Source organism: Podarcis pityusensis (assembly GCF_964106645.2).
Source record: "Podarcis pityusensis genome assembly, chromosome: 7".
Taxonomy (NCBI): domain Eukaryota; kingdom Metazoa; phylum Chordata; class Lepidosauria; order Squamata; family Lacertidae; genus Podarcis; species Podarcis pityusensis.
In genome coordinates this window covers 9,801,200-9,825,282 of record NC_138031.1, presented here as the reverse complement: position 1 = coordinate 9,825,282, position 24,083 = coordinate 9,801,200, and the positions used below count along the sequence as shown (strand labels likewise).

The following is a 24,083-nucleotide window of genomic DNA, read 5'->3' as shown; positions in this document are numbered from 1 at the left end:
AACCAACATACCGTATTTTTCCGTGTATAACACTCCCTCACGTGTAAGATGACCCCTATTTTTGGGGACCGTAACAAACAATTTGGGGGAGGGGATTGCCCAGAGTTGTTCAGCTTTTTTGGGGGGTGGGTGGGTTTCAACACCTGCCCACAACTGCAAACTGCACGCATCGCCACGGCCACCAATCGCCTGCACACTCGCAGCCACAAGCCCACCTGCCCACTCGATTCAACCACAGCCAACTGCACACACACCTCGCCGCTGATGTAAATTGACCGCCCAATTGCCAGCAGGCCTTGCCACAGCAACCAATCACACGCCCAATCGCCACTGCCAATCTCCTGCTGGCTGCTGCCACCAATTGCCCATCCCCCCCCCCCCGCTTGCCGTGTATAAGACTACCCGCAAATTTTGCCTATAATTTCTAAGGAAGAAATATCATCTTATTCAGGGGAAAGTACGGTAATCTGTCTGCAAGCAAATCGGGATGGATGCTCTATGAACTGGAAGGTCTGGAAGGGCCTGAGTTTCCTAGAAAATTCTCGTATGTATCAGCTTGGTAACAAGCGCCAAAATTATGTATCTCTGCAATCAGCCAGCTTGTGCCAAACATATTGCTTTGCTTACCTTTGGACCACATCAGCGAGGCTGAAGGGTGTGTGTGTGTGTGTGTGTGTGTGTGTGTGTCGTCTTCTGGGCAGCCCAGGAACTCTGTACATGCTGCCCAGGCTTATGTCATGTGGAGGTCGCTTTGGTGCTGCTTACACAGCCGTTTGACTTCATCTCCGGAGGAGCACGCCATTGTCTCTCAAGACAGACGGATGCCAACAATGGCAACATGATGAACAGCAGCTGTGAATTAACACCGTTCCCCCCAGCTACCGCATTCCCTTCTGGGGAAAACACCAGCTGCATGACATGGTCCCTAACCTCAAAGACCCCTCACCTGAAACAGCTGCTAGTAAATTGTGTGATGGCATTCCATGCGTCTAGCTGGGCCATAACTGGAGCACCGGCGTGTCAGGAAGTGATCACAATTTTTAAACAGATTAAGTGCCAGCTACGTTGCAGTTACCTTGATGGGCCCAGATGTGACGCTGAAGGTCTGATCCATTCTTCATGAAGTAAAAATTGCAGTAGGGGCATTTCACGGCTCGCTTTCCTATCAGCCCTTTTAGTTGAACTCTCCTGCCAACAATCTCGGAGATGGTATTCATGGAAACCTCTGGAGAAGGGGGAGAAAAAAATCACATGGGGGAAGGAGCTTTAGCCTTCGGGAAACTCATGACAATAATGAGAAAACATAATATTTAGATTGCTCCTTGCCACATCCTTTCAATAGGCTTCCTTTTCCTTGTTTTCTCTTCTCTTCCTACCTCTCTCCGCACCAGCCTTCCAGTGGGGTTGTGCAGTCTTAAGGAAACTGCTTCATTATTTTACAGCTTTTTCAAGGACTGGCCATTGCTTTTGTGTGCTGAGTTGCCTCCATGGTGACTTGCTATTTTTGTGACAAATTAAGAGGCTGGTTGTACCATTGCTGCAGAAATGGGTGGTTTTTTTCCTCCTTTCTGGCAGGGAACACTCTCAGGTGGCCAATCCCGAACCGGGCAGCTTCGCTAACCAAACATTTATTAGCTTCGATGCTCTCTGAGAGGCGCATAACATTTGCTTAAGGTTTCACCTGGGATTTCCGGAGGAGCCCAAAATACCCAAGCAGGCAGGTCGTTAACAACACCAAAAGGCCTGAGAATACAGATGTGAGGCTATAATCAACTAGAAATAATGAAGTGATGGGACCACGTTGCTGAGTCCCAAGAGTGTGTAATAGTCAAGCTAATTGCATGCCTTTTAAAAAGATGCATATGCTGAGTGTATATTGCAGAGTTAGAAGGGATCCCGAGGGTCATCTACTCCAACCCTGTGCAATGTAGGAATCTCAACTAAAGCATCCATGACAGGTGGCCATCCAACCTCTGCTTAACCTACGGGACCACCTCTCCCAGTATGCCCCGCGGAGGACCTTAATGTCCATAAATAGCAACACCCTAGAGGTCCCGAGCCCTAAGGAAGTTAGATGAGACTCAACCAGAGCCAGGGCCTTTTCAACACTGGCTCTGGCCTGGTGGAACGCTCTGTCTCATGAGACCAGGACCCTGCAGGATCTGATGTGATGGAACTCCTATTTGGGGACTTCCCTGGCTTTTTTCTGGCCCACGTAGGACCAGTCTGGATAGCTGGCCTTGGTGAAGATTTGACGTTTTCATCCCCTAAAAGTTTTTTGATTTGAGTTTCTACTGAAATGAGGCTGCATTTTAATGTTGTATTTCAATCTTGTTTTTAAGTTGTATTTTAATCAATTGTTTTATACTTGGTGTTAGCCGCCCTGAGCCCGGTCTCAGCTGGGGAGAGTGGGGTATAAATAATTATTATTATTATTATTAAAAACCTCAAATGGAGATGACCCTGCAGGGTCATTGCCAGGGATCTTGGGGCCTGAGCTGAGAACCTTATGGGCCAAATCCGAATTGTGTGGTCAGGACTCTCTTCAGAATTAAAAGGAGAACAGGAGTTGGTAATATCACCTCTGGATTGGCCAAGCGTTGGGCCTCAGCAGGGCTCTGCTTTTGGTTTTCGGCTGCTGAAGCAAAGGGAATGGTCCAGGCAGGCAAGGCAAAAGCATGCAGATTGGGTGTAGAGCCAGAGCCAAGCAGAGTTCAAAATAAGGCAAGCAAGGTGAGGCGAGGCACTAATAGCCATGAGCTGCTCCGACTAAGGGACCACCTGTAGTATCAGGACTCTATAGGGCTGGACCGCTGTTTTCCACATACGATAACCAGAATGCACAACACAGCTAAAACCTATTGCTTAGTCTGGAGCACGGCTCCACTATTACGCTACATTTAAGACCATTAATGTGGCTCGTCTTACCTGGGTGGTTTGTCTTTATGTGCGATTTTATAAGTCGGTCTTCGGTAAAAGATTTCTCGCACACAGGGCAGGAATAACTCTTTTTGTCCTTTGAAGGGGGAAAAAGGGAGAGAGAGAGAAAGAAAGAGGAAAGTGTCTGTTATCAGTTCGCTGAGCTGATTGCTAAACTCATTACTCGCTGAGTAATATATGGCTCCCAACAAGGTGATAACTGGAATCCTCGGATGCCAATTTCAGCTGGCGTTATGAAGAGCAAGAGCAGTTATCATGATAAGGTACACCAAAGGAAATACAGAAAATTAGGCTTCGTTACAAAATAGTTTATCTCAGAATGATTTACAGCTTTTGACTTGAAGCGTGCATGCCTGTATGTCTCTGTAAACATGATCTACCTCTCCAGCTCACGTACAAGCTGCATATGTGATTCAATCTACATAGGCAGAAAAAATGAGGTGGGGTCAGCATGGTAGAGTGGACCCATTTTGCTTATTCGGTTTATAACCTGCCCATGCACAGGTTTCTGAGCTGACTTTCTGTGGTTTTGATTGCTTCTCTACTTAAAAGTAAAAACCATTCTCTGCACATACACCCTTGTGCAAATTAATTGAAACAAAGCATGTTTTGTATCTTACTCGTAATCCTGTACTCAAAACGAACACGAAAAGTCAGTTGATCATTATGGTGTTGGAAGCCTGCAGCCAATAGAAGGAATGATGCGCTCGCCACAATATACTGAGGTTCTACAAAAGAGAGTTATTCCAGAGCTGGAAAAGAGATATCCTGACAGTACTGGGATATTGTGAAGGACCTAGCTCCCTGTCACACATCAAAAGTGGTGAAGAAATTCATGACAGAGCAGCAAATGCAGGTACTTGATTGGCCAGGGAATTCCCCGGACGTAAATCCCATTGGGAATTTGTTGGCTATATGCAAAAGTCGCCTCCCTGCTGTAGACTGTACGACTATGGAGAAGCTCATTCAGGTGCTGATTCAAATGTGGTACAGGGATCCAAAAATCAACAGTCACTGTTCGAAACTAGTAGACTCCATGCCAAACAGTGTTCAAATGCTGCTTGACAACTGCAGAGGTCATATCAATTACTAATGTACATATATGTGAGTTTTGTACATGTATATGTGGGTTTTGTACATGTATATGTGAGTTTTGTACAATAAACTACATTGTTTGTTTCAATTAATTTGCACAAGGTTGTAGAAACAGGGTGAGGACAGGGCTAAAACATTTCTTCCAGGTGCACTACTAGAGCAATGCAATGGCAGGCCAATGATTCATAAGACCACTGCCATGACTTGACTGTAGGTGGAGGAATTGACCTGGAAGCTGGGCTTGTTCTTGCTGCTGCTTGTCCATCAGCGACGTAGGTTGTGTGGGTGCAGTGATTCATAAAAAGTTCTTGGAGTGCGTGTTCTGGAAGGTGGGCAATAGGGGCAGTACAAGATTCCTTTCGGTGTACCAGCCGCACCAAGCATTCCCTGCCTGAGCTGCTTCAGGCCATGCCAGAGGTTCTCCTGGAGACACCTAGTTTGGTGGTCCTGGGTGATTTTAACATCCATGCCAACACAACGTTATGAGGGGCTGCTCAGGGCTCCTTGAAAGCATGCCCCCCATGGGGCTGTCCCTGAATAAATCTGGCCCTACACACAGCCACGGACATGCCTTAGATCTGGGGTTTACCTTAGTGATCTGACACTAAGTTTGAGTGGAACAAAAGAAGTGCCAGTCAGATCACTTCCTGGTACAACTACACTTCTCTGCAATCCTTCCCCTCCGCAGGGAGGTAGGACCGATTCGAGTGGTCCACCCCTGCCACTTAATGGAGGCAAATGGCTTCGAGAGAGTGGTAGGGGATGCATTAGCCCATGTTGATGGCCTCTCAGCCGATTCCCCGGTGGCCTGCTGTAATGCAGAGTTAACCAGGACTATTGACCGTCTGGCTCCTAAGCTCCGTCTACGATTGCATGGAGCTCGGTGGCCCCGATAACGGCTTTTCTTCCCAAGCCTGTCCTTGGAAGCTTTTAACAGGCAGGTAAAAAATAATAATAGCCCTATTTACTCTGGCTTTGTCTGCTGTTACTTAGAAGCTCAAACTTCAGCTGGAACTTTGCATGCGCCCTGGGACTATGTGTCTGTCCTGGCACTGCTCTGAGCAGTTAACACGGTGCCTTTGCGAAGCAAAAGAGAAAGCAGCCTTGGTTTAAGCAGGATGTTCTTGCATAGCTGTAGCCATGCACGGGACTGAATGGCGGCAAGAACAGTTGAATCAGCTCCAGGAACCTTTGCCGTTTCTAAAGGAAGTGCCTAGCCTTATTTTGACGGCAAGCATTTCCCACTGGTAATTAGATAAAAGTCTTAATTTGCCTTTTTGGGGAAAGTGCCATTGCTTTATGATGGGGGCTTGAGGGTCACCTTTTGTCCCAGGCCTGAGGTTTTTGTGCCCCTGATGTACAGGTGTGAACAGAGAAGATCTGGTGACAGTCCTTAAAGATGGATTGCATGCCACCTTCAGCCTGCGTGCTGGGCATTCCTCAGCGCAACAGTGCTGCTGTTGACACCACTTAATCTAGCAGACCCTTGGATTCTTGCCTTGTCTAAGGCACTGATGTTGTGAGTCTCTCGGAAGTGGATAAGTCACAGAGGGCTGACAGCTCCCTCACAACGGGCCTATTACACTGAAATGGCTTTTTTCAGGAAATTTTTACTAAGGAATTGAGTTCTGGGCCATTTCATTCCAATGACATTTGAGAGAGCAAAAGGAAGCTAATGGCAATGGCTTCCAAGTCCCAAGACTATTCTTTCTATTTGTGTGTTTGTGTGTGAGAGAGAGAGAGACACCATATATGCACAACAGGGCCCGGATGGTTCAGGAACCGGAAAATAAAATACACAGAAGCTGAAGTATATTATAATTCCAGAGCTAATAATTCCGAAGCCAAGCTGATGAGCTTGAGACTCTAACTCAATTCTGAGCATATGGAGTTAGCTCAGCGATTGCCCTTGGGAACCCTAACAGGCTGGAAGATTCGTGCTGCTGCACTTCTGCAAATGCCAAAATCTGCTTCCTGGAAAAGCAAAATGCCAAGCGAGGCACAGAGACAAAAATGTGCGGGCCTCGCAGAGAGGTGACAGGATGCAAGTTGTGTCCACAAAGGGAACGCAGAAGATGCTACCATCATAATAATAATAAAACCTTTATTGCATTAGCATACAGCCATAGCAAAATAAGACAAAAATACTAGAGACAAGCAACCAAACAAAATTCAAAGCAATATTACTGGCGTAATGACATTTAAATTACCCTAAGACAATAATGTAAAGATTTAGTTGCCAGCGCCAAGAATCTAAAGTGCGGATGTATATAAAACATAAAATGGCCCCAAAATAGGCTCGGCACATTGGGTTGAAAAAGTAATAAAAAGAATTAAAACAGGTCCAGGTCTAGGACTCACTACCCAGTCAGAGTAGCCCTGAGTTTCAGAGCCTGCACTATAAAGATTGCCACCCCACGTGAAATTTGGGGATTTGCGTCCACAAGAAGCGATTTCAAACAGTCTTCCTTAGATGTAATGGTGGACGGGATCAAGAGGAGGAGCTTAGGTCTTATTGGCTCATAAATAGGGCAGTAGAAAAAGAAATGTATGAAGTCCTCTACTTCATTCATTGTGCATGGACATAAACGCTGAGTAATAGGGGTCTTAGAGTAAATCCCCTGCAGGAAGGCCGTGGGTATAGAATGGAAACGGGCCATAGTAAACGCTCTTCTCAAATTGGGCTCCGTCAGGTCTATCAAGTAGTTGGCAAGTGATCTTACCACTTTCACTTTAGGGAGCCACATGGAGAGGCGAGCTGTAGTGGACTGTGCCCGGTCCATGGCCTCGTCTCTTGTAAGAATCCAGGCCCGGATTTTATGTTGGTCCCAAGATGACAGCGTGTCGAGATCTGGGAGGGAGTAGCGTGCAGTAATAGTCTCCATGGCCTTGGACCATTTGTTGGTATGAGAACAAGTTAAAAAGGCTTGCCTAGCTAGTAGGGAACCTGGGGCATTGATTAATTTACAATAAAAACTAATGATTCTAATGTGGGCTCTCGCAACAATGGAGGGGAGGCCCAGTTCTGTTCTTAACTGTGCAGCAACTGAGCCCTTGGGGAGGCCCAGTACCTTTCGTGCAAAAGAGTTTTGCAGAATCTCCAGCCGTTGTAGTGTTTTTAAATTCCACCCCCAGATTTCAACCCCATACAGTAACATCGGGAGGACTTTGCTGATAAATGCTTTTCTGATTGGTGGAACCAACTGGCCGCCTTTTGCATAGAATAATTTCTCCAAAGCTTTGATGGTTCTACGGGCAGCCAGGATGGTCATATTTAGGTGAGCTGACCAGCTAAGCCCATGCTGAAAAGTGATACCCAAATACTTGAATGCTGAACAATATTCAATAGAGTGGCCCTCAAAATTCCAGAAAGGCTTCCGAGTTTTCATGCCAAAAGTAAGAATTTTGGTTTTGGCGAAATTGATTTTGAGGGAGTTGGTGTCACAATATGTCATGAGCCCTCTGAGCATGTTGTTTAAGCCCTGCTTGGTTAAAGACAGTATCACCATGTCGTCCGCATAGAGTAATATGGGGATCTTGAGCTGTTGTAAAGAGGGGGCAGATTGATTTAGGGCCTTCATGGTTGTAACGATGTCATTGATGTAGAAATTGAATAGAAAAGGGGCCAAGAGGCAGCCCTGTTTGACCCCTTTATTCAGAGGGAAAGGATCAGATAGAGCTCCCAGAGGGCCGAATTTTACTCTGGCCGATATGTCATTATGAATTTCCATAAGAAGGTGGAGGAGTCTCTTATCTATGTTAGTGTAACTAAGCTTCTGCCATAGCCTATCTCTGGGGATGGAGTCAAAGGCGGAGGTCAGGTCCACAAAAGCCGCGTGTAGTTTGCAGTTGAACCTGTTTAGGTATTTATCAATCAGGGTAAATAGAACAAGACATTGGCCAGATGTGCTGTGACCTTTACGGAAGCCAGCCTGTTCCGGGTGGAATAGCTTTGTTTCTTCTGCCCACTCGATTAATTTCTCTAGCAAGAATCTAGAGTAGACCTTGTATGATATGTCCAGCAGGCTGATAGGTCGATAGTTACGCGGATCTTGTGGGTCCCCCTTTTTATGTATTGGGATGACTATGCTCTGTTTCCAATTAGGTGGAATCTTAAGAGTTGATGCTACCATCATTTAAACTGCATTGCCTGTCGTTGCTGAGCTTTATCATGGGCGAGCGAAAAAGAATCTGGACTGGCTGCCAATCATTGTCAAAGTGTCTCTGTATTTGTAGTTCTTTCCACAACGCACAGCTGGTGTTTTGCACACAAACCCTCGTCTGTGTAAAGCAGGATTACACACACAGCAAGTAATGCCCCCTATTGGGTTTTTGCAGCAGCGAGGATTGGGAATGGTTCGGTGTAGGCGGTGTTAAGATCACCCCATCATGGAATAAGTCCCTAGTGAGGTTCGGATTGACAGGGATAGTTCATCCCTCATTTGCTTCTAAACCAAGGCGTTCCATCCTTCCATCAGAAGAATAGCTTCCCCAAAGCAAGATGGAAAACAAGAACAATACACCAGGCAGCCTTGTCCTGTTGAGCTACAGGAATTCTATAAGCTGTGATCTGTGCTGTTGCATCTAGCGCAGCGTTCTAGCGGTTAAGGCGAAACAAAAGCTCAATTCACACATCTGTTTGAATGGCTGCTTGTGGCACAGCTCCACATGGGTGGTGGTTATAATTCTATGTTAAAATATTTCAAATGCTATGTCGTCATCTGATGCCCTTCTTCGTGGGCCTCCTCAAGAGATCTGGAGGGTGGCAACACGAGAACGGGCCTTGATTTATTTTTTAGCTGTTCAAACAAACATGGTGTCCTTCTGGAGCAGCTCTCTGGTTTGAGAGTCGGGTGCATGATTTTATGGTAATTTCCTTCCTATCTGCAGGACTGTTTCCTGCACTGGAGGGCATCTCCTTGCCTCTGTGGCTGCATGCTCAACCAAAAGGCATCCAGTTTTTTTTAAAAAAAGAAAGAATAGTTTAAATGCTACCATTTTCACAGTTCAATCTCTCCCCCCCCCCCCAAAATGACTATTTTCCTTAGATGTGCCCCTGTGCTGTTTTTCTCAACGGCAGCATCCTTAGACTATACCTGTCTCAACCTCACACAGGGAATTCCCAGCCAAAACTTAGCAGCAGCAGTATCAGTCATTTGGTGTTTTTTTGCAGAATATTCCCACTGCTGCCTAGAGAACATGTTGCTACGCTAATCCTTCAGAGTTAACCCTGTCACTCTTCCAGCCGGACCTTATGAATTTCTTGGTCTGAGATTCTGCCTCCCTGAGCCCGCCCAGGTCATAAGCAGGGAATCCCAAAGAAAGCCTGCAAAGCAGAACAGGGGCTTCTCAGAGTGACCTTGTCATACGTGGTGACAGAGCCGCTTCTCGAGGACTCAGGTGGGGTCCCTTTCCAATAACTCCCTGTCACATTCTTGGCACTTGCCTTTTCCCTCGGCAAGGAAGAGAGCAGTATATGGCCTGCTTTACAGAATTTCGCCTTTCGGAAATGTCTTTCAAGACTTTCTGAAGGGCATGAACAAAAGCAACATACTTTTAGACTGCCACAGCTGCTGACAATTGATAGCAGAGTGTTGCCAACGAAAATAACTTGGCAAACTTTATTACTTCCTTTAGGGCACAGGTGGCAGAGGGACTGAGAAACAACGACAAGCCCAAATCACACGAAAGGTGGCTTCTAATAGTTGTCTGTCATGGTACAATGCATTATACAACTTTACACAGAGATACACCCCTATAGTAGGGATGCGAATGGCGCTGTGGGTTAAAACACAGAGCCTAGGACTTGCCGATCAGAAGGTTGGCGGTTCGAATCCCTGCGACGGAGTGAGCTCCCGTTGCTCAGTCCCAGCTCCTGCCAACCTAGCAGTTCGAAAGCATGTCAAAGTGCAAGTAGATAAATAGGTACCACTCTGGCGTGAAGGTAAACGGCGTTTCCGTGCGCTGCTCTGGTTCACCAGAAGCGGCTTAGTCATGCTGGCCACATGACCCGGAAGCTGTACGCTGGCTCCCTTGGCCAAAAGCAAGATGAGCGCCGCAACCCCAGAGTCGGTCACGACTGGACCTAATGGTCAGGGGTCCCTTTACCTTTTACAGCCCTATAGTACTCCAGTGGCAGAGTCGCCATCAGCCGCAATTGTGCATCAGCAAATATGCTCACCTGGTGAATTTGAATTAATTCGGAACCAGATTTAAAAAGTAAACTCTTCATTGTTGTCCAACACATTTTGGTTTTTTGGTGGGGTGGGGGTATAACACAGGATCTATCCCTGCACAGAAAATCGCAACTTTGCAGGGAAAAGGGGGAGCTGTCGTCATCATGAACAAAACTGACTACATTCAGGAGGCTCACAAACAACTTTCCAATACCGCCTTTTACACAAAATTGGACTCAGACCCCACACAAGAATACAAGAAAGAACTGAACAAGATTGTTAAGGAGCTACCCCCACACATCCAAGAACAGATCCTCACCAACACACCAACAGAACCTCGACCAGGAACTTTCTATCTTCTACCTAAAATACACAAACCAGGAAATCCAGGACGCCCCATCATTTCAGGTATTGGCACTATTACAGTGGGTGTCTCCGGTTATATGGACTCTGTTCTGAAACCATATGCCATCAGTGCTCCCAGCTATGTACGTGACACCACAGATTTTCTGAGGAAAATACAATCTTTAAATAATCTTCCCAACAATACTATACTAGCTACTATGGACGTGGAATCTCTGTATACCAACATCCCACACAACGATGGTTTACAAGCTATAAAGAACACCATTTCAGATAAAACCACAGCGGACCTTGCCACCAAACCCTGCCAATTTGTCCTTACCCACAACAACTTCAAATCCGGTGATGACCTGTTCCTTCAGATCAGCGGCACAGCAATGGGCACCCGCATGGCCCCACAGTATGCCAACATCTTCATGGCAGATTTAGAACAACGTTTCCTAAACTCCTACCCACTCAAACCTCTCTTGTACCTACGATACATTGACGATATTTTTATCATCTGGACACATGGTCAACAGACCCTGGACACCTTTCACCAGAAATTCAATGATTTTCACCCCACAATCAACCTTACAATGAATCAATCTATGCAAGAAATACATTTTTTGGACACTACTATAAAAATACAGGATGGACGCATAGACACCACCTTATACCGTAAACCAACTGACCGACAAACATATCTACATGCCTCTAGCTACCATCCCAAACATACCAAACAGTCCATTGTATATAGCCAGGCACTACGTTACAGCCGCATCTGTTCCAATTCTACAGACAGAGACTCTCACCTAAGAGATCTACAGCAAACCTTCTCAGAACTAAAATACCCAGCAGATGAAGTTAGACAACAGATCAACAGAGCCAGACTGATACCCAGAGAGAACTTGCTGCAAGACAGACCCAAAAAAGAAAATAACAGAACACCACTAGTCATCACATACAGCTCCCAAGTTAAAACAGTTCAACGCATCATCAGAGATCTACAACCTCTCCTGGACAATGACAGTTCTCTTTCTCAAGCTCTGGGAGGAAGACCTTTCATTGCCTACAGACATGTTGAATTGATTTATTGGTTTGGCGTGACCCCCGCTAATTGATTTACGATCCACAATTAGCTCTTTATGCCCGGCGCGCTTCCTCCTAGCTGCGCCACTCAGCTCCGTCTCCAGTAGCTCTCCAGTCACGCCTCAGCAGAGTTGAACACAGCGGTGAAAACTGTCACGTGGCTTCACTTAGCTTCCGACAAACACACAGAGACCAGGTTTGTCTAATATCAGTCCTTTATTCCGACTTTCCCCAGGAATCTCCCGGGCTCACCGCAGCCATGACAAACTGCCACCTCTTCCCTCAGAGAACAGAGGGGAACAGAACGTAACTCCTCCCAGACTCCTCCCAGCTTCTAAAGCTGACGTCAGAATGCTGAGGCATCATGGGAACTTCTTAACCTGTTAAGTTCCAAACCCAACACCCCCTCTTGCCGAACCATTCTGACAAGACCTTTTTGAGTTCAACACCTTTCCCTTTGCCTTATGCCACTTCCCGGCATCTTTCCCAGGCACCTGTTGAACCCCTTCAACACTCCCAGAATCACACTGTGCGACACTTTTCCACGCACTTGTGACCTGATACCCTACTGACCCATTTGGGCCAGCAGTTGTGTCTTCTCCGTCAGATTCTTCCCCCTCTGACTTGACACCCTGTTTGTGAGCTTTCTCCATTACGCTAACCGGAGATGAAGCCTCACACCTGGACACTCCTTTCACAACCTTTGGAGATGCCCAGACCTGCCCTGAACCCTGATCTTGGACCTGGTCCCCATCACCGGGTTCTGAACCCTGATCCTGGACCTGGTCCCCATCACCGGGATCAGCCTCTGGCTCCCTTTCCTCCTCAGAATCAGACAGACATTCTGAGAGAAAAACAGGACTAACCCTGAGTCTTGAACACTCATCCTGTTCACAGAACTCAGCCTGCTTACTGACCAGCAGCTTGGTTTGATCACCCTCTGGGTATGCAAACTTCCACCCATTGGTTGCAGGATCATATCCACAGAAGATCATTTCCTGAACCTTTGGACCACCTGCCTCAAAGAGCTCAAAGGGCTCTTTGGCTACCCTCCCAAACCCGGGAAAACCATGTACCTGTGCACCCTTGCATGCCCTGCACCCTAGGGACCTCCCACATTTCCGGAGTTTGTACCCTTTTGTGCACCTGTGCAGCTTTTGCACATGACTGGGAACCTTAGCACACTGCGCCTGTGCTTTTCCAGCATTCCCACCACCCTCCAGAGGTGACTCCAGAACAAAGAGATTGTTCTGCCCCCTTTTCACGTTGGCCACTTGTTTCCCCCCTCTGAAAATGGATAACAAACAACAATTCAGACCCGGCACAACGTAGACCTCTAGCTCCTCCTGTAAAGGAGAAAAAACATGTTAGCCACACCAGAAACAGATTTTCTCATTCCGTCTGCTAACATCACAGTTGTGTCCTGTTGAATCAGCCCTGCAGTTCCGCATTTCGCCAGCAGGCTCGCTTAGCAGGTGCTGACCAACAGCAGTATTCAAAACTCAGCGTGTCACCGTGTCCTGGCTGGAGTTGTTCTTCACAGTTGCCATAGAAGCAGTGATAAGAAAACAACCCTCCCCAGCGTCTGAACCACGTCTTTCCCTTGCGTTCCCACGCTGGCCTCCTCTCCGAGACTGATTCCCATGAGAACTCAGCTGGTTGACCTTGGGACCTTCCTGCCCAGCTGTCTCCACTCTCCATGGGCAGCAACGACGAACTCCAGTGGAAAAACACTGCCCGGGGCTCCTCCCAGCTGGCCTCCTTCTCCTCCTTCCGGAAAAACACTCCTTGCCAGCTCCGCCCCCTCTGGCCTGGCTCCCACTGCGGCTTTCTGGGAACCTGCTTTGTTGACATTCCACTCCAGCACGCACAGTGGACAACTTTTTGAAGTGGCCTTTGGAACCTTCGCCCCCCCGATCTGCTCACCAGCACTCCTTGAGGCTAAAGCATCAGGAACAGGGGCACCAGCCATCTCCAGGCTTTTCTCAATACTTTCTCCAGGGCTCTGGCCTCCTGCTGAAGCTTCACAGCACATCCCAGGCAGCCCTTGCTGACCTTACGCCCTTGCCCAACTTCTTAGAGTGAGCTGTTCAATCGGAATGTCCTCCAAGACCTGGCCGCCTGCCATAGTCTTCCGTTCTCCCAAGGGGCCCCAAGCTGTACTCACAGATCACAAGCTCCTCCGGCACCCATCCGTGGAGAAACGATTTTCCAGCTGCTCTTCAGCTCCCAGCACTCAGCTCTCAGCACAGGCAAACCTCTGTGTCTTTCAGCCAGCTGCTCTGAGCTCCGCAGCTCTCCTTTGCCTCTTAACACCAGGCAAAAATCTCCGCTGCGTCCTGCCGGCTTTCTCTGCCTTAGACCGCAGACTTCAAACGCATTCCGGCACTTCAAAGCGTTCCTGTGACAGTTTTTACGATCGGCGATTAAGCACCCATAACCTGTTGAATTGATTTATTGGTTTGGCGTGACCCCCGCTAATTGATTTACGATCCACAATTAGCTCTTTATGCCCGGCGCGCTTCCTCCTAGCTGCGCCACTCAGCTCCGTCTCCAGTAGCTCTCCAGTCACGCCTCAGCAGAGTTGAACACAGCGGTGAAAACTGTCACGTGGCTTCACTTAGCTTCCGACAAACACACAGAGACCAGGTTTGTCTAATATCAGTCCTTTATTCCGACTTTCCCCAGGAATCTCCCGGGCTCACCGCAGCCATGACAAACTGCCACCTCTTCCCTCAGAGAACAGAGGGGAACAGAACGTAACTCCTCCCAGACTCCTCCCAGCTTCTAAAGCTGACGTCAGAATGCTGAGGCATCATGGGAACTTCTTAACCTGTTAAGTTCCAAACCCAACAAGACAGCCACCCAATCTTAAACAACTCCTAACCCACAATAATACTACAACCAGACTTAACACGGACACTGGCACCAGAGCCTGCAATAAACCCAGATGCCAACTTTGCTGCCACATACACCCGGACAACACCATTACTGGCCCCAACAACATCACACATACCATCTCGGGACTATTTAATTGCTCATCGTCTAACATTGTGTATGCCATCAAATGCCAACAGTGTCCTTCAGCTCTCTATATTGGACAAACAGGCCAAACCTTACGCCAAAGAATAAACGGACAAAAATCTGACATCAAGAATCACAAAACAGAGAAACCAGTAGGAGAACACTTCAATCTCCCAGGACATTCTATACAAGATCTCAAAGTAGCTGTTTTACTACAAAGGAATTTCAGAAATAGACTGGAAAGAGAAGCTGCTGAATTACAACTCATTACCAAACTTAAAACAATGGAGAAACCTGGTCTGAACAGAGACATCAGATTCTTATCTCATTATACATGACTAAGCCATTTCTCACCTTCTCACCCCTTGCCTTTTCCTGTAAGACCTATTACAGTCGTTAAGAGTCGTCAACAGGCTCATCTCAGCTATCTGCCAATCTCCGATTCCCACCACCCTTCTAAGTAATACCCCTCCCCACCTTCTCAATATATAGAAGGATCTGGTAACTTCTGTTTCAGTGTATCTGAAGAAGTGTGCATGCACACGAAAGCTTATACCAAGAACTAACTTAGTTGGTCTTTAAGGTGCTACAGGAAGGAATTTTTTTATTTGCAGGGAATGTTAGATGTCAGGTTCACAAAGCAGGAACCTACATTTTTTGAAAGGCTAGTTCTTTGACACGTGAGTTTTCTATTTGCGGGAAATGTGTTCTCTTCTCTAGAAAGGAACACCCCATAATATGAGCCTCTGCTTGCTTTACAGAACTGAAACAGTTGGTTGATCGCCTCAGTCAGGGCAGGCACTTCCATTAGGCAAACTCAGGTGGTGGAAGAAACTTGAACCTCCTGCTTTCTGGCCTTTCTGGCAAGAACTTCCTTTTAAAAGCAGTTCATTAAAAGTTTAAAGTTTCAACTAAACTCAAAAAGAATGATGTGGTGGTGCATGCACTCCCCTGGATGTCAGAGACTGGCTAGTGTAGCATCAAGGGCTTCCACACCTCCTCCTCCTCCTGCCTCCACCTCTTCTGCTCCATTGTCTCCCAGGACCAGAAGAGGGGTGAAGTGGGAGGAGCAGAAGGTGAAACACAGGCACAGTCCTCGCTTGCTTGTGTGCAGCTCGGTTAAGGGAGATACACAAGTCGAGGTCCATAGCGGGACCTCCCTACTGCGCCAACTGCCTCATCAGGTGCACACCTAGGAGTAGCTGGGAGACGTAGGACTGATGGAACTGCCTTTCCATAACTTGCAAGCGTGCTTTTGACAATAGTTAATTCCTCACTCTGGGGATTCCTTGCCTGACAGGGCCATGACATTGAACCACCTTTCCTGGAATACCTTGTTCTGAGGAAGGATCCCATTCTTCAAAACGACATAGGTGGATGAGGAAAGATTGCTAGCGCAAAAGCAAGTGTGGGGAGGGTGCGTATGCAGAACCTCCTGCCTCGGGTGGTTCCCTGCCTTGCACTGACCCCGACTTTGGTGTCCCAAATGTACCACTTATTAGTACATTTGAGAACGTACTTGTCTACTTAGAATGGGAGATGAAACCTTTGAACACACAAAAATACACCTCTGTTTAGTGTCAGAGCACAATGGCCAGGCACGAACAACAGTGAGAGCTATTTATTCACTTTGGCAGGGATCCAAGCTGCTATTGAAGCCCCCAGAGGTGTCAAACATTCCATTAAAACTCCGTTTTCTTCTCTTGCACTCCCAGTCCCATCTCCCCGCTCATTGCCACAATTATTTCCCTACTGGCTCGCAATATTGTCCCCTTTGTTACTTACAAGTGTGAAACGGAGAAGCCTGGTAATGTCAAGCTGCTGGAAACTAATCTGAGTGCTGGAAATGTTTGTTCAAGGCTTTCTATACATTTCTGCCAACACATTTCACCTTGCGCTGCACACAATGTGTTACCTCACCCTTGGGATGTGTCGCAAAGTGGCAATTAATTAGGCCCACTTTTGACTGCATTTCCCTCCTTGCACGATGAAAGGGACAGAAAGTCAATAAGAGCTCTTGTAATGTGGAAGCAAACAAGAGTTTTATTATGTGATATATATATATATATATATATATATATATATATATACACACACACACACACACACACACACACACACAAACACACACACACAGTAATTTTATGTTGTGAACCTCCCTGAGATCTATGGGTATAGGGTGGCAGACAAATTTTAATAATAGTCTTACGGCCTTTTGTGCTTTTTCTGCTTCTCAAAACACTTCCATGTGCAACATTACAAGATGGGCCCTTTCATGAGCCAAGCAGAGACAATTGTGTCAGGCAGCAGGTTTGGGGGACAGTGAACTGTCAGGCAACACCCCCCCACCTCCTCCCAGCCCCCTCTTATTGTCCCCAGCTGCTCACCCTACTTCGTAAGGATTTCTGCCTTCTCCTGCCTTGCTCTAGGAAAGGGCCAAGAAGTCCTTCCTCAGAGGGAGGCATTCTGGGCAAGGTGGCTTAGAGAACATTTGCATCACACCTTCTGGAAATGCTCTTTCAACTTAGAACTTTTTTTAAGTTTATAGAGCCTCTTTAGGTGTTGCAGCAAAGCCATAGTGGTAACAGAGGTCCTCTCTCATCATCAGCATCATAATAATCATCATAATTTATTATTTATACCTCACCCATCTGGCTGGGTTTCCCCAGCCACTCTGGGCAGCTTCCAACAAAATATTAAAATACAATAGTCCTTCAGTTATTAAAAGCTTCCCTAAACAGGGCTGCCTTCAGATGTCTCCTAAAAGTCTGGTAGTTGCTTTTTCCTTTGACATCTGGTGGGAGGGCGTTCCACAGGGCAGGCGCCACTACCAAGAAGGCCCTCTGCCTGGTTCCCTGTAACTTGGCTTCTCGCAGTGAGGGAACCGCCAGAAGGCCCTCAGCGCTGGACCTCAGTGTCTAGGCAGAATGATGGGAGTGGAGACACTCCTTCAGGTATTCAGGACCAAGGCCGTTTAGGGCTTTAAAGGTCAGCACCAACACTTTGAATTGTGCTCGGAAACGAACTGGGAGCCAGTGCAGGTCTTTCAAGACCGATGTTATGTGGTCTCGGTGGCCGCTCCCACTCACCAATCTAGCTGCCGCATTCTGGATTAATTGTAGTTTCTGGGTCACCTTCAAAGATAGCCCCTCATAAAGCGCATTGCAGTAGTCGAAGCAGGCGATAACTAGAGCATGCACCACTCTGGCGAGACAGTCCGTGGGCAGGTAGGGTCTCAGCCTGCGTACCAGATGGAGCTGGTAGACAGCTGCCCTGGACACAGAATTGACCAGCACCTCCATGGACAGCTGCGAGTCCAAAATGACTCTCAGGCTGCGCACCTGGTTCTTCAGGGGCACAGTTACCCCATTCAGAACCAGGGAGTCCTCCACACCTGTCCACCTCCTGTCCCCCCAAAACTTGTCTTGTCAGGATTCAACCTCAATCTGTTAGCCGCTATCTATTCTTGCAGTCTCAGGCACCTCGGCCAGAATGCCTCACTCTGAAGAAAGACCCCCTTGTCCTTTCCTAGGGTGAGCCAAGGAGGATGTGGAAGGCAAACAGAGGCAGCAGTTAGGTGGGTGAACGGGAAGAGGACAATGATGAACGGGAGTGGCAGTGACTCAAACAGTGCAACCTCTTGCACCTGCCCTGTGAAACAAGCACACTTGAACTTCTCTGTGTGTCACAGATTCTGTTAATGCACGAAAGGATTGGAAGACAAACCGCATCTGCCCTGCAGTTGTAGCAGGTCTTGCATTCGCATTAAGAACCGATTTTAAAACATAGCCCACTTAAGCTTCGGGCTGAAAAGTGCTTTCAGGTCCTCTTCCCACACAAGCACCTGTTTTCTACATTCCTCCCCCCATTGCAATTTCAAAGCAAAGGAATGGACCATCAGAAGCTGACTTTGGAGCTAAACACACGCTAGCAGGAGAATGGCAGAGAGCATGTATTGCTGAGCTGTACTACTCCAGACCGCAAGCAGAGTAACATCATGCTTGAACGCCCTTTCACATTTAAAACAAACAAAGCCACCACCAAGCTGGCATGTCAGGGAGAACATTTTCCCTGGCATGCCAGTCATCTTTGGGCACAGAGCTTTTCAGTAGGGTGGATAAGCCAAACACTAATTCCTTGCCTCGACCTGCAGACTGAATGGTACACTCCAAGAATCACTGTGACATGATTCTCTTGGCTGTCTTTTTCATCCCTCTGTCAATCAAAAAAACGCATTACTGTGGACTTGCAATTCACACCTGTCCAACTTGCTATTTCAGCTTCAGGCGGTTGATATTAAACATGCAGAAGGTGGAGAGCTTGAAAGCTCTTTTGGCACCAGGTTTTCCCTGAAGCGGAAAGAGTTTTTAAGGCATTGTTTCTCAAACTGGAATCAAGCTCTCATCATCCCTAGCTAGCAGAACCAGTGGTCAGGGATGATGGGAGTTGTAGTCCAACAAGAGCTGGGGGCCCAAGTTTGAGAAATCTCTCTGCCTTGCTTACCAGGCTCTGGCAAGATCTTGCAGGAACTTAGGCAGTCCTTCAAAATCTTGTGAGAGCCTCCCAGAGCCCCGTAAGGCGGGTGGAGTTAAGACTTGTTCAGTACATTGGCTCCGAAAGGTAAGATCGTTCAAGTGGGGGCGGTTTCAAGGGGATAGATTGACTATACGCATTTTTGCATACACTCGCCATCCCTGGAATGTAACCCCGGCACAATATGCAAGTCCATCAAAGCTTGTATCATTTCCCCCATTCCAATTCTGAGACTTATACTGTATTAGATAGTGACCCCATGGAGAATTTCTGTTACCTGACGCCTGGGGTCTTGGTGTGCAGCTGGACTATGATTTCCCACCCAGAGAGATAGAGTACAAACGATTTGCCTTCAAAAGGGAAAAAACCCTAGGGTGCCTTTAAAAAGCATCTCTGGACCAGGGCCTATAAATATATACGTTTCAAGGGAAAGCAACACTCTTCTTATGAAAGTGGATGCACAGCTTGATGGTTCATGCCAGCCAAAAGCAGGTGGGTTGGCAGGAAATCACATGCAATGCTTCCTTCCTCCTTATCAACTTCATTGGACTGGTCTTGTTGTGTGGATGCCTGGTTATTGTCTTCCAAAGCAACTACTCTATTCCAACTTAAAAATGGAAAGCATAATCTGGTGGTCAACAAAAGAGGTTTAAAGACTCTCTCAAGGCAAATCTTTAAAAAATGTAGTATAAACACCAACAACTGGGAAAACACTGGCCTGCGAGTGATCCACTTGGAGAACAGAAGAAGAAGAAGAGGAGTTCGGATTTGATATCCCGCCTTTCACTCCCCTTCAGGAGCCTCAAAGCGGCTAACATTCTCCTTTCCCTTCCTCCCCCACAACAAACACTCTGTGAGGTGAGTGGGGCTGAGAGACTTCAAAGAAGTGTGACTGGTCCAAGGTCACCCAGCAGCTGCATGTGGAGGAGTGGGGAAGCGAACCCGGTTCACCAGATTACGAGACTACCGCTCTTAACCACTACACCACACTGGCTCTCACCACAGCCTTTATCAAAGGTGTCATGGGCTTTGAAGACGCTCGAACTCAGGACGAAAGGGAGAAACGTGCTAAGAGGAAGGCACGCTTGGCAAATCCACACCATGATCAACTCCCACCTGGAAACCAATGTCCCCACTGTGGAAGGACGTGTGGATCCAGAATTGGCCTCCACGGTCACTTACAGACTCATTGTTAAAGCCGTGTTTATGGAAGACAATCTTACTAGGCTACGAGTGATTGAAGAAGAGGAAGAGGAAGAGGAGGAAGAGGAGGAGGAGGAGGAGGAGGAGGAGGAGGAGGAGGAGAGGGAGACATGCAATGCTTCCTTCCTCCTTACGGGGTGGGGGGGGTGGGCACCCGCTGACACAATGGCTAGGAACAACTTGCCTAGAAGAGTAGCTGTGCTTAGCCTAATGTGGTGACAATGACAAAGGAGTCCTTTAACAATCTGATGGAAGCATAAGCATTTGTAGTCAAGGGTCTACTACTTTAACAGCTACATCTAATGCACTTGTCACAAAAAAACTCACACCATAAAAATGTGTCCTCATTTAAGACAAGGGTGGGGGAACCTGTGGCCTTGAAGACAAAGCCTGTTACCATATCTCCTTGCTGTCACGAGATACTAGATTTGGCAGGGCCAAAATGATGTGTGACGGACCCTGCCATAAACACAACTGTTGCTTTTTCAGCAGGGCCTAAGGGTAGGCAGAAGAGAAAACCTGGTGCGAAAAAGGCAGCAACCATCATTCCTAGTAACAGATGTTTGGCGGCTGTCTTCTCTCCCTCCTCTCCCTCGGGGCAGTTGCAGAAATCTTCCCTGCTATTTTCAGTCAATGTGCTAGATTATTAAATCGCGTACAAGCTGTGGGTAACTTTCTGATGCACACGAACACTCATGGGGGGCCTAGCACCTTGTGCGAAATCAAATGTTGCAAATAGAGGTCAAGAAAAATGACCTTAAAAACAACCACAGGTTTTCTCTGAAAAACAAATTTAAAGGGAAAATTTTCCTCTTGCTCAAGTGAAATGATACTAATGAGACGGTGTGTATTTATAGACGGATCCCTTCCTTTGGCTTTGAGTCCCTCGCTGCCTTCTGAAAACCCATCCTGCGGCTTCTGAAACCACAGCAGTTAGTCAGAGTAGGAGGTGAACTATTCTGTTCTTCACCTATTTTTTCCCCTAATAAGAAATTCTAACTGTTGGAGATATTGGCCCACAGCCCACCTTCTGTCAGCATAAAAGAGATCTGAAAACATAAGGTGTATCACGTTTAACTCGTGCTTTTAAGAAAAATGCACAAACACAGCCTGGAAGCAAAGAAAAAAGAATACTGAGAAAATTTCCCCTTGCTCTTCTGAAATTGTAATTCCCAAAGCTGCTCAGAAGGTGGAATCATGAGGGCCCTAGTTGATGAGGCTTAACTGTTGACTTTCTAATCTCCTGTATTCCAAGGCCTTGAGTTTCAGCTCATAAAACGTAAAGCCTGCAGTTAAAGCAGAATAAAAAAGTCCCAAACTGGGTTCACCCCAGCTCCAAAATATAAGTTTGACTCTCAAAAGGGAGGGATCTGAAAGCCTAAAGGCAGTGTGCCATGGCGTACAGTCATGACAGTGCTAGCTGATATTAAGGTCTCTAAGGCTCTGCATAAAGGTAAAGGGTAAAGGGACCCCTGACCATTAGATTCAGTCGCAGACAAATCTGGGGTTGCAGCCCTCATCTCGCTTTATTGGCCGAGGGAGCCGGCGTACAGCTTCCGGGTCATGTGGCCAGCATGACTAAGCCACTTCTGGCGAACCAGAGCAGCACACGGAAATGCTGTTTACCTTCCCGCTGGAGTGGTACCTATTTATCTACTTGCACTTTGATGAGCTTTCAAACTGCTAGGTTGGCAGGAGCAGGGACCGAGCAACGGGAGCTCACCCCGTCGCGGGGATTCGAACCGCCGACCTTCTGATTGGCAAGTCCTAGGCTCTGTGGTTTAACCAACAGCGCCACCCGCGTCCCTGAGGTACCACTGTACTTCTTGGCAAAGCAAGCCAATGCAAACATGTTTCCCTTACATAATTGCTCAGAGTACATAAATACCTTGGTGGGGAATTGGCGTTGTAAGGGTTGCACATGCATAACACTGCCCATACAATGCCACGTTCTAAGGACATTCTTTACCTCTTTAGCATGCAACAACCCTGTCAAAATTCAGACTTTCTCGTGCCTAAAATGGGGCTTTGCATGGACAGTGCAAACCACAGAGAAACACATGTTTTGTTTCACACACAAGGCAGTACAGTAATAAGCAGGAAAGAGCTAGGCAGCCGAGAAACATCAGAAATGTACCTGTGTTCTGGAAAAAGGGAAAATGTACAGTGGGAAACAATGGGGTCATTTTCATGGATTGAAACTCTCTCCCTGTACAGAAACTCTCTCCCTTTAAAAAAAGAAAACAAAAACTGCCCAGGATTCAGACTTACCAACTCCGTGTGCACTTTCAGATGGGCCTGGAGTTTGTATTTATCTGGGGTGGAATAATCGCAGTCTTCTGTGGGACATTTCAGCAAAATGTTACTGTGCTTCTGGATGACGTGTCGTTTAAGGCAGTTTTTGGTGATGGATGAGTAGCTGCACTGAGAGCAGTAGTAGAGGTGCTCTCGCGTGTGAGTGCGGACGTGCATGTCGTAATGCACCTGGTACCAAAACAACTTGCCTGGGAAGAACAATTCAAAGCATGAAAGAGAGTCAATTAGATGCATTCAAGAGTGTTCCATTCAAGCCTTGCGCAATGAACAAAACGCTAGATGAAGTTAGGAGAAGCAGTGGCTCAAATCCCGACTCCATCTCGAGTAGCAGTGATGGTTTTTAGAACAGAGAGGGGCGGGAATCATAATTGGGACAGGCTTCTGTGTTTTGTGATGAGGCCGATGGTTCAAATGCGAATGGCTGCAAAATCCTGAGGCTTTGAAACAGGGTGTGCCATGAAGTTAATTCGTGAATCTAATGGCTGAAGAAGTGTGCCCATGTCACGGGAAAAAATATGCACCATCATTTTTGCCTCTACTTAGCTCGGATCAAGTAAAATAGTAGTTTATGCTTATGATAAACGACTTAGAAGCTAGTTAGGAACTTGAACCCACGATGAAACCAGAACCCAGACGTAGTGCAACTTTCTGTTGATGGCCGTCAACTTGTGATGGCTTTAAAAGAGCATTGGACAAAATTCATGGGTGATAAGTCTTTTGATGGCAGCTAGCCAAGATGGCTATGTTCTAGCTCCACTGTTGGAGGCAATATGCTTCTGAGTACCAGCTGCTGGCAACTGCAAGTTCTTGTGCTCAGGTCCTGTTTGAAGGATTTACAGAGGCATCTCGTTGGCCACTGTGAGAACAGGATGCTGGACCAGATGGGCCTTTGGCCTGATCCGGAAGGGCTCTGTATTCGATTATCAGCCAGGCATGTCCTTTTGTACTGCCCCTGGTATTAGGCAATTCGACCTAAGTTTATTAATCAGTTGGTTGCTTGTAGGGACTGGAATTCAGACGAAAACAAGGTAGGCTTCCTTATGTTTACCCAGGATGGGGATGGGCTAAAGATAGTAGCCAGGTTTTTGCAACATGTAATAAGAATTTGTGAATGCTGTACAACACTAAATTAAGTGTTAGATGCAGGGCTTGGTGTTTTTTTTAATGAGTGTTGTTGTTTTTTGTATTGAACGCTACTGGAATCTTGTACATGTGCCAATAAAGGTTTGAGAATCTGTATTAAATTACATAAAGACACTGTGTTAAGCTGTGTCTCTTATAGTTTACTCCACAGGTAGAGAATTTCTCTTTTCATACATATTGGCATAGCCCATTCCTACTTGCCAATGTCACTTGTCCAGG

The 24,083-nt window shown here is 46.9% G+C and overlaps 1 protein-coding gene across 1 annotated transcript in view; it reads right to left on the bottom strand.

Moving 5' to 3' along the window:
- ZFAT (zinc finger and AT-hook domain containing) overlaps positions 1–24,083 on the bottom strand; it is a 93,506-nt gene that overhangs the window by 35,733 nt on the left and 33,690 nt on the right. Inside the window, exons 7-9 of the mRNA XM_081012498.1 lie at positions 22,677–22,909; positions 2,929–3,016; positions 1,076–1,225 (exon numbers count right to left, since the gene is read on the bottom strand). Coding sequence (XP_080868624.1) covers positions 1,076–1,225; positions 2,929–3,016; positions 22,677–22,909 — 471 coding nt within the window. The remainder of the gene's footprint in view (positions 1–1,075; positions 1,226–2,928; positions 3,017–22,676; positions 22,910–24,083) is intronic.